Below are 20,347 nucleotides of genomic sequence, written 5' to 3'. Positions count from 1 at the left end.
TAAATTGAATTATACTCGAGTTGAAAGGCACTCGATGTCCCGTGATGTTGTCCTAGATGGCGCCGCGAAGATTGGTTTATCCCTGCTTTTATCGTAAGCTTTATCTACTTGTCTCGATTGATCTACTTTCGCGAATAAGGGTGAAAAAAATTAATAAAAAAATTTTTTGTTATTGTTTTTAAATGTATCATATTTATAACCGAGAATTTTAAACTATCACATAATTGTGTAAAAAGATATGATTGTGTTTTATTGATCTAATCTTAGAAAAACCCGACATCATAAAATAACAACAAGAATTACATTCACGATGTGGCAAACGCTTGCGCACTTGCCATTAATATTGATTTGTTAATTAATCGTCGAATTAATTCCAGGAAAAATTTTTTAATTTACTAATATGTGTACAAATATAAACCGAATTTATGTTTTCGTTCACCTTTTTATCTCATCGAACGATCTGAAGTGGCCTACATTTTATCTTGTTTGTAAATGTCGTAAAAAGTTTTTCGTTTACCGTTAGAAATTTTCGATTACTTATTAAAAAAGTGTTTAGGTAATCTCTTGGGTACATATTTTTCATTTCAATATTAACTTTATATATAAAAAATAAAATATATTAAAGTTAAAAGTCTCGTTTTCGAAAAATTTACGTTTCTTGTAGAGTAGTTTCCTTGGGTACACTTATATGGGGCCGTATATTACCGGAAGTCTTAGAGGGGCTGACCCGAATGACCCTTCTGTAGCACCTTGCAATGATAGACCATGCTGATATACGACCCGTGCAGGTTATACATTCCATAAAACATATATTGAAATGTCACACGATGAACGACATGTGTAACTGAGAGATTTGAACTCATTTTATTCATCCCTAAGGACTTTTTTTACCCCATCCATCAAAAATAACACTTGTCAGGCAAGAAAACAACCCAATCTGTTCACCTTACCACCTTCGGGATCGCCATAGTCATCCCCCTTCTTTTAAAACGATGTAAATGAAGCGCGCGTTTTCGTCGTGTGGAATTTAAAGCTCTCAAGAGTGAGAGGGTGTCAAGGGATAGATTCGAAAAAAAAACGTTCCCGAGGGATTACTCGCGTTAACCACCACATCAACAAGGATGACTCCCCGATACCTGTTCACCCCAGGTATTTAAATTCACCCCCTTCTCAACAACCGTTTATCATATTAATCTATTTAAGCGGAAGTACTTGTTGAATGAATGTAAAAAAGCGTTAGGTAAAAATCGACACGCGACACAACCCTTTTAACCCCTTTTTTAACCATTTAGATTAGGTGTATATTTAAACATGTCAAATCTATTATGGGTATGTTTATTCATGTCACGGTATATGGTAATAGGGTGAGGTTAAAAAAAGGTTAAGTGGATGGTGATATGTTTATTTATTTTATTAGCGTGTCACTCAATGTGTTTTGATTGAAATGAAATATGTTTTTGAAAATAAATTTTTGAGTTTAATCTCAAAATTATGGATTAAGCTGTATAGGATTGTTGATTTGAAACTATGTTGTTTGAGAGATAAGGTGAATTAAAAGCAAATTGCTCAACATTTTCGCTGATAGTTGATTTCACATCTCAATTGTTTCCATTTCTTAAAGCACCTATTAAAACGAGCTTCGATACGACAAAATTTACCAAACGAGTGGGATCAAAAAACAAAATGCCAACATAATAACAAAAATAGATGATGGCACAATCAATGAAGAGAAGAGACCATTCGTGTTACGTCTTGTAACCTCACCAATGCTTTTTAGGCAATAATTTCGGAATATCAACAAAAACTAACAACTTTCTTCTTGATTTCAATTAACTGATATCATCTTTTTATTTCTTAAAGTTTTATATTTTGGGAATTCTTCCGTGAAATGTCAATGATTGAGGCGATTTCTTAGGTCATTCCATATCATTGGTAGTCATAATTGAATCTTATTAGTCCTTCTTGTCTCCAATATCGAAACACAATCTTTTTTAATACATTGTATGGCATCTGTTTTTTCTTGATTTTATTTAAAAATGTGTATAAAATTCATTTCTTTAAATTTTATTATGTAAATTACATGAATTGTTAATAAAAATGTTTAGTTTTCAATAGAGACGTCCGTTTTGGAAATACTCTCTTTTAGTTTTTGAGAAATAAAATTTTCAATTTTTGGATTTACAATTTTTTCAGTAAATAAATAAGTCTATATAAAAGTCATTTCTTGGAAAATCATTTTGAAACAATTCTTAATTATTAACAAAATAGCCAAGGTTTCAATAAACAAATCCATTTTGAAAAATCACTTGTTATTCTTGAGATACACATTTTTCAACTTTCCCTCAATTTTTAAAGATTACAATTTTATTCGATCCAGTTTAAAAACCTGTGTAAAATCCATTTATTTGTATCTTATTATGAAAATTACGTGAATTGTCAATAAAAGTGTCTACTTTTCAATAAACAAATCTGTTTTGGAAAATCACTTTTAGTTTTTGAAAAATAAATTTTGCAATTTTTGAGGTTTACATTTTTTTTCGATTCAGTTTAAAAATCTGTATAAAATTCATTTCGTGGAAAATCATTATGAAACAACCCTTAATTATTAATAACATTGCCAGCTTTTCAATAAACAAATCCGTTTTGCAAAATCACTTGTAGTTTTTGAGATATACATTTTTCTATTTAACCTCAATGTTTAAAGTTTACAATTTTATTCGATTTAGTTTAAAAATCTGTGTAAAATCCATTTATTTGAATGTTATTATGAAAATTACATAAATTGTCAATAAAAGTGTCTATTTTTCGATAAACAAATCCGTTTTTAAAAATCACTTTTAGTTTTTGAGAAATAAACTTTTCAATTTGTTCTTAATTTTTGAGGTTTACAATTTTTTTCGATTCAGTTTAAAAATGTGCATAAAATTCATTTCTTGAAAAATCATAATGACAAAATCCTTAATTATTAATAAAACTACCACCTTTTCAATAAACAAATCCGGTTTGAAAAATTACTTGTAGTTTTTGAAAAATAAATTTTTCAATTTGCCTTCAATTTTTGAGGTTTACAATTTTTTCGATTCAGCTTAAAGATCTGCATAATGTGTATTTCTTGAAAAATCATTATGAAAAAATCCTTAATTATTAATAAAACTGAGAGCTTTTCAATAAACAAATCCGTTTTTCAAAATCACTTGCAGTTTTTGAGATATACATTTTTCAATTTGACCTCAATTTGACCTCAAAAATCTGTATAAAATCCATTTATTTAAACCTGATTATGAAAATTACATGAATTGTTAATAAAAGTGCCTGCTTTTCAATAAACAAATCAATTTTGAAAAATCTCTTTTAGTTTTTGAAAAAGAAACATGGTAATTTGCCTTAAATTTTTGACGTTTAAATTTTTTTTGATTCAATTTAAAAATGTGTATAAAATTCATTTCTTGGAAAATTATTATGAAAAATTCCTTAGTTATTAATAAAACTACCAGCTTTTCAATAAACAAATCCGTTTTGAAAAATTAGTTGTAATTTCTGAGATATAGACTTTTCAATTTCCTTCAATTTTTAAACTTTACAATTCTATTCGATCTAGTTTAAAAATCTATGTAAAATCCATTTATTTAAATTTTATTATGAATATTACATGAATTGTCAATAAAAGTGTCTACTTTTCAATAAACAAATCCGTTTTAAAAAATCTCTTTTCGTTTTTGAGAAATAAACGTTTTAATTTTCCTTCAATTTTTGACGTACACCATTTTTTTCGATTCAGTTTAAAAATGTGTATAAAATTCATTTCTTGGAAAATCATTATGAAACAATCCTTAATTATTAATAAAACTACCAGCTTTTCAATAAACAAATCCGTTTTGAAAAATCAGTTGTAGTTTTTGAGATATAGACTTTTCAATATTCGCTAAATTTTTAAAGTTTACAATTTTGTTTGATTCCGTTTAAAAATGTGTGTAAAATCCATTTATTTGCATCTTATTACAAAAATTACATGAATTATCAATAAAAGTGTCTACTTATCAATATACTTTTCAATATTTGATTTATATTCATTTTTATAAAAAGAAAATTTTAAATTTAATCTTTTACATGAATTTCTTAAAACTCAATATTGTGTTTATTCAACCAATTTTATTATGATAAGTAATAAAAAGTTATGAAATCATTCGAGTAATTCCAGATTGTTGATAACAGGTAAAAAACTATGTCATTGCTTTTATCTGTATCAAAAAAAAAGTCTCATTAAAAAACTGATTACTAATGTCCCATTTAGATATATCAAAATAAAGTAATAAAAGTTAAATTTGAAAATAAAAAATCGAATGGATTAGAATTATTATTTGATCGATTTGTAAAAAGAGTCGGTGGTAAAAGATGAAAAAAGGAGTAGCTAACGATCGGATGTAAAACGCCCCTTTTGTATGTATGAGGTTTTGGCGTTTTTCAGAAAGAAAAAGGGGCACCGCGTTCGTAGGAAGCAACGGGTCCGAAAAAGGGACGGTCTCCTTTTAAAATGTTGGTCAAACATTGCGAATACGGCTCCTTTGAAAATGTAAATGATTTGATTTAAAATCACTTTAAATGCTAAGGGCATACACCCTCTCGTCGTCGTCGGTCGGGGAAAAAAGTTGGGGCCTGAAGAAACGGTTCCGGCGAACTCTCCGGTTCTCTTCGGAGCCTCTCTGGTATGCATTGTTTGTATAATCCTTTCTTATGCAGTCTTCTCGCGATTCGACTCCAGAATCCGTGGCATTCCAACGAGATCCATCCGGCCAAATCGACGCTGTCCATCATTTCTCTTTTTAAAAAAAAAGAAACAACGAAGGACAAATAGTACAAATAAAAAAATCGACAAATTTTTTTATCAAGTGTCAAATCAATCTTTATATTTACGGTAAACGAGTAAAGTTTCAGAAAAGAAATAATTAATAAAGAGGCTTTGTGTGTTGCAAAATACGAGCGAAACTGCTCGCCAATAACTGTCAATTTATTGGCGGAAGACGTTCCATCGTCTTTCCGAAAGAAGAACGTTAACCGAGAAAATATGAAACTTTAGCAGCGAGCCGTTAATTAATTTAATTATCAAACTTCGCGACATTTACGGAACGGGGTTCACGTTATTTACGGTCCCGATATAAGATTATATTTTATATTTTTCTAATAACCCCAAAGGAACGTTAACGGATTATTTTTTTTTCTTATTTTATTTACGGCCCAATAAGAGACGCAAACTCGATCGTACTCTAACATACTGATGTATTATGCAACGTTTAATTCCTGACGTTCGGAACGTTCTAGCTCTTAATAAATAACATGTTTGCGTGCAATGTACGTGTGCCGCCCCAGCATAAGAAACGACCCCTTGCTGACTGTGTGGGCAAATTTTACCCAGTATTTACACAGTATATCAATAAGGGACCAAACGTTTGACCATTGGGACCCTGCGGAATACCAAAAGATCCTCTCTTTGAAATAACCATACGTTATTTCAAAAGTATAAAAGTATTCGATACTGGAGATACGTGACAATATTTTTAGTACATTTTGTTTATATTAATTATAAGTAATACTTGGTATTTAGCTCAGCGTGGGAGATAAATGTTGAGAACTGTAATGAGATAATATTAATGTAACTAGACCGATTACTCAATAAAAAAATCATTAACGTTTCGTAACAAATTTGTATTACTTGAAAATACGCAATCGATAATAAACATTAAATGTTTTGAAATGTTTACTATTAAATGAGAATTATGATTTTTATTCAATACTTTTTGTAATACTTGAAGAGTCTAAGTATGTAGCAAAATAAATTATAAAATCGAAAATACACAAACGGTTTTTAAGACCACACACGTAAATAAACATAATTAAGTAAAATTATTGACCAAATACAAATAAATATGTTATTTGTATTGAATATTTGTATAAAATTCATATTAAAAAATTGGTATTTGCGTTGATTATCTTATCGAAACGCAAAATATTTCGATTTCTTCCGCATGTTAAATTTTATAAACACTTGAGATCGATTTATATTTTATTAAACTAGAAAGTTAAAAACATTATTAAATAAACCAATTTGTATTAACTCCACGTTGTTCATTATGTTGATTAGATATACTTAATTTATTGAAATTAATAACACGATATAATATCGAGTAATGATTAATTTACTTTTTTATTATTAATGATTGATTTATGTATGGTACTTGAAAAGAATTTGTATCATTTACATTTTAAATCCAAAGTTCATAAAATGAAACATACATTTAAATGTATATTTATTAACAATGAAAATAAATTTCGTTAAATTCATCATACTAACTTTATTTATGAAGATTATGACATAATCAAATTAAAGCTTCTTCTTTAAAATGATATAAAACTATCATATATTGTATGTGGAGAAGCCATCAAAAAAGTCTTTTAGCAATTATGGTTTCGATTTAATATATAAAGAAAAATCATCAAGCTTTAATAAATGATACCAACCTTATTTATGAAAATTATGAAATGATCTTTATACCAAAGTAAAGCTTAAAGCTTCTTCTTTAAAATGATATAAAACTATCATATAATGTATGTGGAGAATCCGTTAAAAAAGTTCTTTAAGCAATTATAATTTCGATTTTAAATTTAAAGAAAATTGATCAAACTTTAATCAATCATACCAACCTTATTTATGAAGATTATAAAATGATCTTTATACCACATTATATCTTAAAGCTTCTTCTTTAAAATGATATAAAACTTTCATATAATGTATGTGGAGAATCCGTAAAAAGATTTTTTTAAACAATTATAATTTCGATTTTATATATAAAGAAAATTCAACAAATTTTAATAGCTCATACCATCCTTACTTATAAAGATTATGAAATGATCTTTATACCACATTATAGCTTAAAGCTTCTTCTTTAAAATGATATAAAACTTTCGTATAATATATGTGGGAATCCGTCAAAAAAGTTATTTAAACAATTATATTTCGATTTAATATATAAAGAAAATTCATCAAATTTTAATAAATCATACCAACCTTATTTATGAAGATTATGATATGATCTTGATACCAAATGAAAGTTTGAAGCTTCTTCTTTAAAATGATATAAAACTGTCATATATATAATCCGTCAAAAAAGTTTTTTAAGCAATTATAATTTCGATTTAATATATAAAGAAAACTCATCAAATTTTAACAAATCATACCAACCTTATTTATGAAGATTATGAAATGAACTTTATACCAAATTAAAGCTTAAAGCTTCTTCTTTAAAATGATATAAAACTATCATATATTGTACGTGCAGAATCCGAGAATAAAGTTTTTTAAGCAATTATAATTTCGAAAGAAAATTCATCAAACTTTAATAAAATCATACCAACCTTATTTATAAATATTATGATATGATCTTTATACCAAATTAAAGCTTAAAGTTTCTTCTTTAACGTGATATAAAAGTATCATATATTGTATGTGGATAATCCGTCAAAAAAGTTTTTTAAGCAATTATAATTTCGATTTAATATATAAAGAAAATTCACCAAACTTTAATAAATCATACCAACTTTATTTAAGGAGATTATGAAATGAACTTTACACTAAATTAAAGCTTAAAGCTTCTTCTTTAAAATGATATAAAAGTATCATATATATAATTCGTCAAAAAAGATTTTTAAGCAATTATAATTTCGATTTAATATATAAAGAAAACTCATCAAATTTTAATAAATCATACCAACCTTATTTATGAAGATTATGAAATAATTTTTATACCAAATTAAAGCTTAAAGCTTCTTCTTTAAAATGATGTAAAACTATCATATATTGTATATGGAGAATCCGCCAAAAAAGCTTTTTAAGCAATTATAATTTCGATTTAATATATGAAGAAAATTCATCAAACTTTAATAAATCATACCAACCTTATTTATAAAGATTATGAAATAATTTTTATATCAAATTAAAGCTTAAAGCTTCTTCTTTAAAATGATATAAAACTATCATATATTGTACGTGCAGAATCCGTGAATAAAGTTTTTTAAGCAACTATAATTTCGAAAGAAAATTCATCAAACTTTAACAAAATCATACCAACCTTATTTATAAATATTATGATATGATCTTTATACCAAATTAAAGCTTAAAGTTTCTTCTTTAAAATGATATAAAAGTATCATATATTGTATGTGGATAATCCGTCAAAAAAGTTTTTTAAGCAATTATAATTTCGATTTAATATATAAAGAAAAGTCATCAAACTTGAATAAATCATACCAACTTTTTTTAAGTAGATTATGAAATGAACTTTACACCAAATTAAAGCTTAAAGCTTCTTCTTTAAAATCATATATAAGTATCATATATATAATCCGTCAAAAAAGATTTTTAAGCAATTATAATGTCGATTTTATATATAAAGAAAACTCATCAAATTTTAATAAAACATACCAACCTTATTTATGAAGATTATGAAATAATTTTTATACCAAATTAAAGCTTAAAGCTTCTTCTTTAAAATGATGTAAAACTATCATATATTGTATATGGAGAATCCGCCAAAAAAGATTTTTAAGCAATTATAATTTCGATTTAATATATAAAGAAAACTCATCAAATTTTAATAAATCATACCAACCGTATTTATGAAGATTATGAAATAATTTTTATATCAAATTAAAACTTAAAGCTTCTTCTTTAAAATGATATAAAACTATCATATATTGTACGTGCAGAATCCGTGAATAAAGTTTTTTAAGCAACTATAATTTCGAAAGAAAATTCATCAAACTTTAATAAATCATACCAACCTTATTTATGAAAATTATGAAGTGATCTTTATATCAAATTAAAGCTTAAAGTTTCTTCTTTATAATGATATAAAACTTTCATATAATGTATGTGGAGAATCCGTAAAAAGATTTTTTTAAGCAATTATAATTTCGATTTAATATATAAAGAAAAGTCATCAAACTTTAATAAATCATACCAACTTTATTTAAGTAGATTATGAAATGAACTTTACACCAAAATAGAGCTTAAAGCTTCTTCTTTAAAATGATATAAAAGTATCATATATATAATCCGTCAAAAAAGTTTTTTAAGCAATTATAATTTCGATTTAATATATAAAGAAAACTCATCAAACTTTAATAAATCATACCAACCGTATTTATGAAGATTATGAAATAATTTTTATATCAAATTAAAGCTTAAAGCTTCTTCTTTAAAATGATGTAAAACTATCATATATTGTATATGGAGAATCCGTCAAAAAAGCTTTTTAAGCAATTATAATTTCGATTTAATATATGAAGAAAATTCATCAAACTTTAATAAATCATACCAACCTTATTTATAAAGATTATGAAATAATTTTTATATCAAATTAAAGCTTAAAGCTTCTTCTTTAAAATGATATAAAACTATCATATATTGTACGTGCAGAATCCGTGAATAAAGTTTTTTAAGCAACTATAATTTCGAAAGAAAATTCATCAAACTTTAACAAAATCATACCAACCTTATTTATAAATATTATGATATGATCTTTATACCAAATTAAAGCTTAAAGTTTCTTCTTTAAAATGATATAAAAGTATCATATATTGTATGTGGATAATCCGTCAAAAAAGTTTTTTAAGCAATTATAATTTCGATTTAATATATAAAGAAAAGTCATCAAACTTGAATAAATCATACCAACTTTTTTTAAGTAGATTATGAAATGAACTTTACACCAAATTAAAGCTTAAAGCTTCTTCTTTAAAATCATATATAAGTATCATATATATAATCCGTCAAAAAAGATTTTTAAGCAATTATAATGTCGATTTTATATATAAAGAAAACTCATCAAATTTTAATAAATCATACCAACCTTATTTATGAAGATTATGAAATAATTTTTATACCAAATTAAAGCTTAAAGCTTCTTCTTTAAAATGATGTAAAACTATCATATATTGTATATGGAGAATCCGCCAAAAAAGCTTTTTAAGCAATTATAATTTCGATTTAATATATAAAGAAAATTCATCAAACTTTAATAAATCATACCAACCTTATTTATAAAGATTATAAAATAATTTTTATACCAAATTAAAGCTTAAAGCTTCTTCTTTAAAATGATATAAAACTATCATATATTGTACGTGCAGAATCCATGAATAAAGTTTTTTAAGCAACTATAATTTCGAAAGAAAATTCATCAAACTTTAATAAATCATACCAACCTTATTTATAAATATTATGATATGATCTTAATACCAAATTAAAGCTTAAAGATTCTTTTTTAAAATGATATAAAACTTTCATATAATGTATGTGGAGAATTTGTCAAAAAAGTTTTTTAAACAATTATAATTTCAATTTAATATACAAAGAAACTTCATCAAACTTTAACAAATCATACCAACCTTATTTATGAAAATTATGAAGTGATCTTTATACCAAATTAAAGCGTAAAGCTTCATCTTTAAAATAATATAAACGTATCAAATATTTTATGTAGAGAATCTGCGAAAAGATTTTTTTTAAGAAAATCTCATTTTTACACAATATATAAAAAAAATCCTCTACTTTAATAAATCATGCCAATTTTATTTATGAAAATTATGAAATAATCTTTATACTAAATTAAAGCTCATACATTCTTCTTGAAAATAATATAAAACTATCAAATATTGTATGTGGGGAATCCGTCAAAAAATTTTTACAACATTTTAATTACACTTATTTATTTTACAAATACAAATGTTGTGCATATATATTCTTAATCGGTAACCCCAATTCGAATCTGATTGCCATTGTTTGGACATTTGCAACAACCAAGTTGAAGAGTATCAGAATTTTCCTTCAAAAACTGCTTCAATGAGAAAACCACCAAAAAAGAACAACTACAAATAAGTCTAATAACAAACCTAAATAATTCAGCACATTAAATAACCACAAACGATTTTAAGATACACAAAGAAATATAATCCGTTTGTGAAATTCAAATAAATTGATTATTTTATATTGAACATTACATATCAATTCAACGAAAGAATGAATGGATAAAGATTTCATAAGAAGCACATCTCAAGTTACGTTTTATTTGCAAATAAAACCTGTGATTCGAAATTATGCGTCCTATACATATTTATCTACAATGATTTAATAATTTTCTACTCTATTTGTATCCCAGTCGATCACCGCGAGAGATACTAAAAGTAAATATTGGCCATTTCTATGAAATATTTACGCGTTTTTTTTGATATAAACCTTTAGAGGCTGTAGTTATCGATGAAAAAATGATTCTAGGTGTGAAGGGGAAAGGTGGGCAGAAATCGTCGTCGAGATGACGAGGTTTCATCATCATACAACATGTGTAAACAGATTTATCGATTCAGAGCAAATTCTAATCGATTAATTTATTTGTCCCATCTTCACCTTATTATCTATTTATTTTGTAATATTGAAATACCTGTTAAAATATTACCATCGTATCAACGGTAAACATCAAACATCCAACATTACCATTGCCACATCGGCGTCACAGAAACACACTACGTCCAGCAGAACTCGGTGGTACTAGTAACAGTCTTCTGACGTGCGAGCTTTCGTAAGTATAGGTACAGCTTTCGGAAAGGGTCGGTGTGCAAAAGTAACACACATGCGGGCGTGAGGGTGAATACATTTCAAAGGGAGTATATCCAAGAAGTGACCAGTGGCTATTCGGACACGAACCGAGTTAGAACTGTACATCAACCCCCTTTTAAAAGTTCAAAAATTTAAAAATGTATTTGTTGGATTGTTTAATTTTCATCCCTTTACTCATATTAAGCGCGATAATTTATGTAGTGATATTACTGTTGTTAGTGAATGTTGTTTAAAAGGAAATTTTTCGAAAATTACCGAGATAGTGGAGATTATTATCTTTCTCGGAGCTTCTCCCGAAGCAAAAGTGGAAAAATAATTTATTATGAATATCTGGGATCTCTATCTTATCAGTTCCGAATCGTTTTTAAATATTACCTCTAAAATATCTCGCGCACCAATATTTAATTATCGACAACACTTGCATTAGCATTAACGTGAACGCTCATTAATAAATTATAAGTTTTTTTTAACTATTTTTTTTTAAATAAGTAATTAAAATAAATCGTTAATTAAAAATGTCGCCGATGTTAACCAGCAGTATCATGCAACCAAATGTGATTGTGAAGAATTTCTTTGAAAATATCGCCAACAGTCATCATTTTTATTCAGGTTAGTTAAACTTTAAAAAAACATAATAAATAAAGAGGAAATTAATCTAGGTTTTAATTTTTTTCTGCATCCACTTTCTTAAATGAACGGTTTATTTGAAATTGGAACAGTTTATTATTTCGATACACAAATAACTCTAAGAATTTAAGAAAGTTTTTAAGCACTAAAAATAAATTTGCTTCTGTAAATTCCCTGAAAGTAGGTGCTGATAAGAGTATCAAATGCTCAAAAAAAATTATTTACATACTCGAATCGTGATGAATAATCAATCTCCACGTGTAAAACGTTTTTTTTTATTTGGGTATTTTTTATTTTATATTAAATTATCTCAAAATAAAATTATAACACCACCATGACTAAACAACTTAAAAATGAGTAATTAAATTTTTCTTGGTATTTACGCCATGTATAAAAATAAATTCCATGTAAATCTACTTCCCTTATCTTACTAAATGATCAATTACGGACAATTAAAAAAAAATTGATAAAATGAATAATCATGAATAAGATAAGTAACAATAAAAGGAATTAATTCCCTTTTTTGTGGGTATGTGGTAAAGTGTCTAAGACACGTGACGATTTTTATTAAGGACATTATTAATTACGGAACTGGTTTCGATGGGTGCTAATAGGAAAAATGAACGGTTCAACCGATACGACCCGGAAAATACCAATTATCGAACGTTATTGCTTATGTTTCGAGTCATTAATTTCTTTGGGGCCCAAGACAAAACGTTTTTCCAATATATATAATATATTTTATATATAATATATATTTTTAATAAATAGTTCTAAAAGATTCTGGATTAAGCACATTTTAATCTAACACTTAAAATTTAAAAATTTAATTAACGTAATCTGTAAAAAATGTTCCGAAAAATTGATAATTGCTGGCATTAAGATCATGAGATGGTAATCTTTATTCCGTCGTTTTATTAAATAGGTATCTTGTTTGATAAAATGTTTGTAAAATGTGATTAAGATGAGATACGTTTAATAAAATTATAAATTAATAATTTTTTTTAAAAAACAAATCAATAATTGTTTAATTAAAAAAATGATTTCGTTATCTTTTACGATTATTACAATAATTATAATAAATTTAGTTTTTAATGAATCATATTTATCTATTTTTATTCCTCATTTAAATAACTTGATACGAAAAAAGAGTTAACAACGAAGAAAGAAAATAAAAATTGTGTTTGTAAAGGAATTTTCATTCGAGGAATTACCTCAATCGCATGTCAACATCGAAATGTCAATGGATGAATGTTTCCATTGTATCAATTTAATTGCCTCGTGAATTTTTGAATAATCCGCGGTATCATAAACGTAAAAGTAGAAAGATCAAAATGACGCAGATGTTCTATTCGTTACCCCAGCTATATTCATAGCTTTCCATATTTCCTCATTGAATATTTAAAAAAACCGAAAACCCACTCACTTCATGCAAATGTCAGATGACCGCGAAAACGAATTGGGGGATTTTTATTTTGTATATATATATCTTTTTTGGGGATAAGGTGATCGAAAAAATGGGTTGAGAGGACACCGAGACGTCGAGCGACGTCTCAATAACGCTAAAAGCGAACCGTTAGCGATACCCGGTGCATATCTATCAATAAGTGCATTATTTATACTAGGGACGTTTGGACGCCAACGTCCTGTCTCGGGTAGTTTGGTTCCCTTACGACCCCCAAAGGACTACTGACCCTATGCTATTATTTTTCACCCTCGAACCGTAATGCTTTTGCATATATCCTATCTTATCCCTATATTTATTTTCTCATTACGTTTTGGTGAAAATAGATAAGTAAAATATCAGAACATAAATACGAATTTATTATTGAAATTTAAAAAAAATTGAAAGCAAGAAAAATATAACTACATTACGGTTGTACCATACTTAAAATATATTCCGATATGTTTCTTTGCAAAACCAACACTCATCTACGCCTGCCTTTTTAATGTCTTGCAAGTAACCTCTGAATACACCATGGTCTATCAATTTTTAGAATCCCTCGATATTCTGATCATCATCCTACACCATCCCTAATGAACTCAAATCGTTCTACTTCTCCTATTTGATCTTATCAATCAATCTGTTGATGTCTCGTTTAGTTAATTTCTATGTAGAAAAGAGCTTATCACTCAAACTTTGTTCTGATCATATAAGCAGTTCTGCAACTTCCTTATATCATCAATTATTCTACATTTTCGTTCAAATTGGTATTTCTTTAGAGTCTTCTAGAGCTCTTCTAGCATATCATACATTTTTCTTCATTTTCTCTTCATTTTCTGACATCCAAGACACTTTTGCCATGATTACCATTCTATTCCTCAGTGAATGAAAAGAGTCTATGCAGAAAAGAGCTCATCACTCAAACTTGGTTCTGATGATATAAGCAGTTCTGCAACTTCCTTATATCAACAATTATTCTTCATTTTCCTTCAAATAGGCATTTCATCATTCTGGCGTATCATACATTTTTCTTCATTTCCTTTCATTCTCTGACATCCGTCACATTTTTCACATAATTGCTATTCTATTTCTCAGTGAAAAGAAGGAAAAGCAACTTTTCATTGTCATTATGTTTTCATCCAACTCACTCTTCAAATTATTTTACTTCTATTATTTGATCTTATCAATCAGTTTGTTGATGTCTCGTTTAGTTGATTTGCATATATCCTATCTTATCCCTATATTTATTTTCTCATTACGTTTTGGTAAAAATAGATACATAAGTATTATATCAGAAAATAAATACGAAATTTATTATTGGAATTCAAATAAAATTGAAAACAAGAAAAATATAACAATATTAAACTTTTTTATTTTAACTTTTCATCTGAATATTATTTCAGAGATGTTTTCCTCAGCATAGTTCCACGTTCCATTAATCATCTCATTACGGTTGTAAATAACTCCACCACACTTAAAATATATTTCAAGGTATTACTTTCTTTGCAAAAGCAATACTCATCTGTGCCTGCCTTTTCAATGTATTGCATGTAACCGCTGAATACACCATGGTCTATCAATTTTTAGAATCCCTCGATATTCTGATCATCATTCTACAACATCAAATAGGCATTTCATCATTCTAGCGTATCATACATTTTTCTTCATTTCCTTTCATTCTCTGACATCCGAGACATTTTTGACATAACTTCCATTCTATTCCTCAGTGAAAAGAAGGAAATGGACGTCATAACTGGCGTGTCATTACGATTTCATCCAACTCATTCCTCAAATCGTTCTAGTTCTCCTATTTGATCTTATCAATCAGTTTGTTGATGTTTCCTTTAGTTGATTTCTATGTAGAAAAGAGCTCATCACTCAAACTTGGTTCTGATGATATAGACAGTTCTGCAACTTCCTTATATCATCAATAATTCTTCATTTTTGTTCAAATTTGCATTTCTTTAGGGTCTTCTAGGAGTCCTCTAGCATATCATATTTTTCTTCATTTCCTCTTTATTCTCTGACATCCGAGACATTTTTGACATAATTGCAAAGCGACTTCACAGCGCCTTCTTGAATCAAGACGTCATAACTGGAATGTCATGGAATTCTAAAATACTCCCGCATTTCGGAAATAAAGATTTTTTGGTCTGTATTAAATGAGAGAGGAAGGACATAACGCCATTTTCGCATTTGAGGAGCTTTCCACTGTATGATTTACTGCATATCTCGTTGTGTCTTCTACATCTCTTCTCATGCTTTTTATATGCCTCTTATAACTAATTCCAAGTCGTAAACATACATAGACTATTAAATTAACACATCTTTCGAACGATAGATCCCTGAGGGAGTTCTCACGGAGCAGAATTAAATGCATTCTCAATATTTAAGATAGTCACCATAATGCATAATTTTTGGATGTTTAGATTCTCTTTTAATTTTCACTAAATCTCAAAACTTTGTACTTTCTGATTAGGTAATTGGGCCTCTATGAATGATTTTAACCCGTAGTCCAACAAGCAGTCCAACCAATCATGTCCCAACCCAATCCATGCAAACTAAAGCCAACCCTACCACATACAAATTAGACTTAACCCAATCTTAGCTCACTAACCCTCAATGTAGTCGTAAATTATACCCGAGTAAAGCTCTCCTCACTAACTTCAAATCAAGATCTAAATTTTAAAAGAACCTAAATATAAGCTTGAGAAGTACAAAACTTAATTTGGAATTATCTGATATTTTCACCAATTTGTTTATACACTTTATAACCTCGATATAACATATTTATACCAAGGACGATAGAATCTAAGACAACTGCTACATTTTGGGAATAGGTGCATAGATCGAATAAGAATTAAAACAATTCATTAATGCAATTATGAGCACAGGTTTGGAGTTCTGCATCGCGTCGACTCTATTTAAAATTTAGGTATCATTTTAGATAATTAATTACTTTTTGATCAACATTGATGAAGTTGTGGCTAGAGCTAATAGAATGCTAGGATTTGTATGACATTGCCTATAATTTCTATGTATATCCTTTGTATATAGTGTTTTATGTTTTGGAAGCACTGTTTGGATTCCTCACTATCATGTTTATGTTAATAGAATAGAGAGAGTTCTGATTAGGTTTCTGAAACACCTTTGATATCGATTCTGTCATCCTTATACTGATTATTTGTCTGCCTGCCAAATCTATCATATGCCCATGCTTCAATTGCGTAGATTTTAGTAGACTTCTCATATCTCCTATCAAGAATTAACTTGCATGTTCCTCCTAGTCGTTTATTTCTTATTTTATGCACCAACAGCTTGAACTAGTTCTTATAAGAATTCTCCATATCGTGCAGATGGAAGAAGTAGTTAGGTTGAACATATAAAAAATAACATAGTGGCTTTTCTTAAATTACATATGTAGTATAGTTGTGAGGTAGCTCCTGACTACGCCGAATAATTACAAAAACTAGAACGAACACTAGCATTAGAACTAACTCTTAGACGGCTAAACCCGAATGCTTCTAGTTTTAGGTCTAGTGTTAGTTCTAGTTTTCGTTGAATAAAAATATGCAACAATTTACCAATGGATAACAATTAATTCAGAGTTAGATTGTTGTATATTTTTTATTGAACTAAAACCAGACCTAGAACTAGAAAGTTTTGTGTTTAGCCGTGCATCTTCAGACTTAAAAATATTTTGTCCGTTTCATCCGAAGTCTTTATTCGGTATCAAAGTCAATATAAAACTCACTTAAAACTTATTCTGAATTGAAAAATCTTAATAAATTAATTTTTTATTTAATTACAGTTGTTTAAACTTTGATGATAAAGAAGAAAAAATTAATTAATTTCTCTATTAAATCTTTTGAAATGCTTTGGATAAAACGTTTTTTTTTACTTTATATTACACAACCTCAATTTTATTATATTTTAACAACTTATTATTAACTGGATTGTAATTTTATATAAAAAATAAAGCGGTTGAGAGAAAAAGTGATCTGATGTTGCGGTTTCCCTTAAACCCAATGGAAATTTCTCGGTTACTTTAAACGGACGTTTTACGGTTGTTAACAAGGAAGAAAACTAACCGCAAAACATTATGCCAACGAAACCAAGTTTTTATTATAAATGGGCCAAGAAATCATTCAAAATTATATTTTGAATTTGAAATTAAGTATTATTTTTATTTTCAGCGGAACAACGGCCGTTAAACAGAATGGATAAAACACCTTCAACACCCCATTCAAACGATGGTAAGTTTAAAAAAAAAATCTTAATCACTATTTAAAAAAATGGCGCGTGTATCCAACAAAAGGGGGTTAAAATCTTCACCAACCCCCTTGAGGATGATTTGAAAACGAGTTCCCCGCACGCGTTAATTCGATTGGATGAAGGGTTAATCGTTTTTTTACTGTCACATCAACCCTCTTTTACATCACCCCCTTTTTATTTTCTCCTTTTTATATGAATCAAAACGAAAGATTTCGACTTTTTTTTAAGAAAGCTATGGTTTATTCAAATTTTTATCCAGCTTCTTTTACACAATCCACACCCCTCCCTTAGGGGTTGTAGTTTACTTTTATCACCTTTACTGAATGCCGAGTAAACGTATTCAAAGTGTTCTTCGGATTTGAATAAGAAATATAAAGATGTGTTTTTTTTAAAGGAGATGTAAAGAAATAAAACGATTTTTTATTGATATCAAATTATATTTAAAATAATTTATTTACGCCACGTGTTATTAAATCCAAACACGTGATCTAAATCGAAAGGGATTTTTAAAAGGGGAAATAATCGCAGCGTTTTAGGTCGTTTAATGGTTAAAAAAAATTCTTTTTAATTATCCAAAAGGTTCGTTTAAAATCGTGTGTGGGCTAAGCAGTAAAATATTCATGTCGTCGTCGCCAAGTCGAAAAAACGAGATTCCATAATTTGTTGGATGGACGCGAAGCGATGATGGTACTTTTTCTTTCACTTTGGGGCCAGCGAAATGACCTGAAAATAAGTACAATTCGTCTCCTGTAGGAGAAACGACCTTGCTTTAAGACAAAAGACCTCGCGGTCTTTCGACGAAGCGAGGAAGAAAAAGACAACAATAAAATTACCATTAACAAGAACAGTGACTTTATATATTTCTTTTTCGTCGAATCCCTCTAATTTAAACCGAGGGGCCGTGCTTATTATTCAATTTTTATGATCGTAATTGCTTATTAAAATAGAGTGATTTAAAATTGTTTGAGATGTTGGACGTAACGTAAACTTTTTTACAAGATACTTGAAATTTTTGGGGTTGAACGAAGTCGGATCACGTTCGATTTAAAAATCAGACCGCTATTTTACATATTCAAAAGAGGCAAAAATTCCTCATCCGCACTATTTAAATTTCGAGGGGGGCTGCCGAGTGCACGCTGACCAAATTGATATTCAATCGGGGTACGATTTCTTATAGAAAAAATTGCTCCGACCGTCCGAGAAAACGGTTGAAGGGTTTTCACCATTCTGAAAAATCAATTTAATAACCAGAAAATTCTATTAAGCCTCAATATAAATTTTCATTTTTCTATTCTGTAATATTAGTTTTTTTTCTAAAATATTGAGAAAACGTGTGGAAAATCTCAATTTTCCAATACATAGGCGTTAAGTCCTGCATAAAAGTTGATAAACCGGCACCGAGTAGATAACGTTCATCCCTTCAGAAAGAACGTCGTCGCCCTCCTTATGTGCCACGTTTAAGAATTTCACACAGACTTGACTTTTTGATATTTTAGGGATGCAGCGGTCAGTTTTGCCCCTATTTTGAAGACGAGAACTGCAGCGTCGCGTTTTCGTCGTCGTCCTCGTGTCCGTTCATCCCGAAAATTACCCTTTATCCCTGAGCCCGGACGACATAAAACGAATACGTTTTCACGAAATTTTTCCAAGTTATTAATGGCGATCACCCTTCGAACATAATATAAAAAAAATCTATCGATCATCGAGTCTCTATGCTTTAACTCGATGACATCGACGTTTGAGGGAGTGATTCTTATAAAAAAGGGGGTGGTGGCAAAAATAGGGTGAGAAATATTTTCGAATATATAGAGAATATTTAGTAATGTTAAAAGAGAGGAAAAAAATAAAGAATGGGGTAGAATGGGTAACTAGTAATTGATTATTATGGACATCTGGCTCTTTTCATACGTGATTTATTTCCTTAAAATATCAAAATAATAAATACACTAGTAAGTTATTAAAGATATCATTTTTTTAATAAGTTTTGTCAGTAGTTTTCTACGTAATTTATCAATCGGTACAGTTGTAATCCTCTAACACGAGATTATGTGCACTTAATTTCAAAGACTATTAAGAGAATTGGTAATAGTTAACATATATGCTGTGAATATTCAATCAGAAACAAACCATACGGAAAAGAGTCCAAGCTGGAGAATTTTGTTCGATAATGTAGCAGAATGAAGTGTACTATATTGAGTCAACTAGCTTCTTTAAGATTTGCAACATCGAAAACCAGCCTTAAGCTCCATCTGATTTCTCACGTTCTATGAAAAACGCTCTCCTCTTTATGATGTCCATAAAAAACTCCACAACTGTTTAAATGAGATAAAACGATT

The 20,347-nt window shown here is 28.4% G+C and overlaps 1 protein-coding gene across 2 annotated transcripts in view; it reads left to right on the top strand.

The window, feature by feature from the left end:
- LOC111414353 (POU domain protein 2-like) overlaps window positions 1-20,347 on the top strand; it is an 84,059-nt gene that overhangs the window by 54,564 nt on the left and 9,148 nt on the right. For both annotated transcript variants that reach the window (XM_023045672.2, XM_023045671.2), the window contains exon 4: window positions 17,933-17,992. In XM_023045672.2, the coding sequence (XP_022901440.1) occupies window positions 17,933-17,992 (60 nt within the window). The remainder of the gene's footprint in view (window positions 1-17,932; window positions 17,993-20,347) is intronic.

Source organism: Onthophagus taurus, chromosome 11, assembly GCF_036711975.1.
Source record: "Onthophagus taurus isolate NC chromosome 11, IU_Otau_3.0, whole genome shotgun sequence".
NCBI lineage: Eukaryota > Metazoa > Arthropoda > Insecta > Coleoptera > Scarabaeidae > Onthophagus > Onthophagus taurus.
This window is presented reverse-complemented; position numbering and strand designations above follow the sequence as displayed.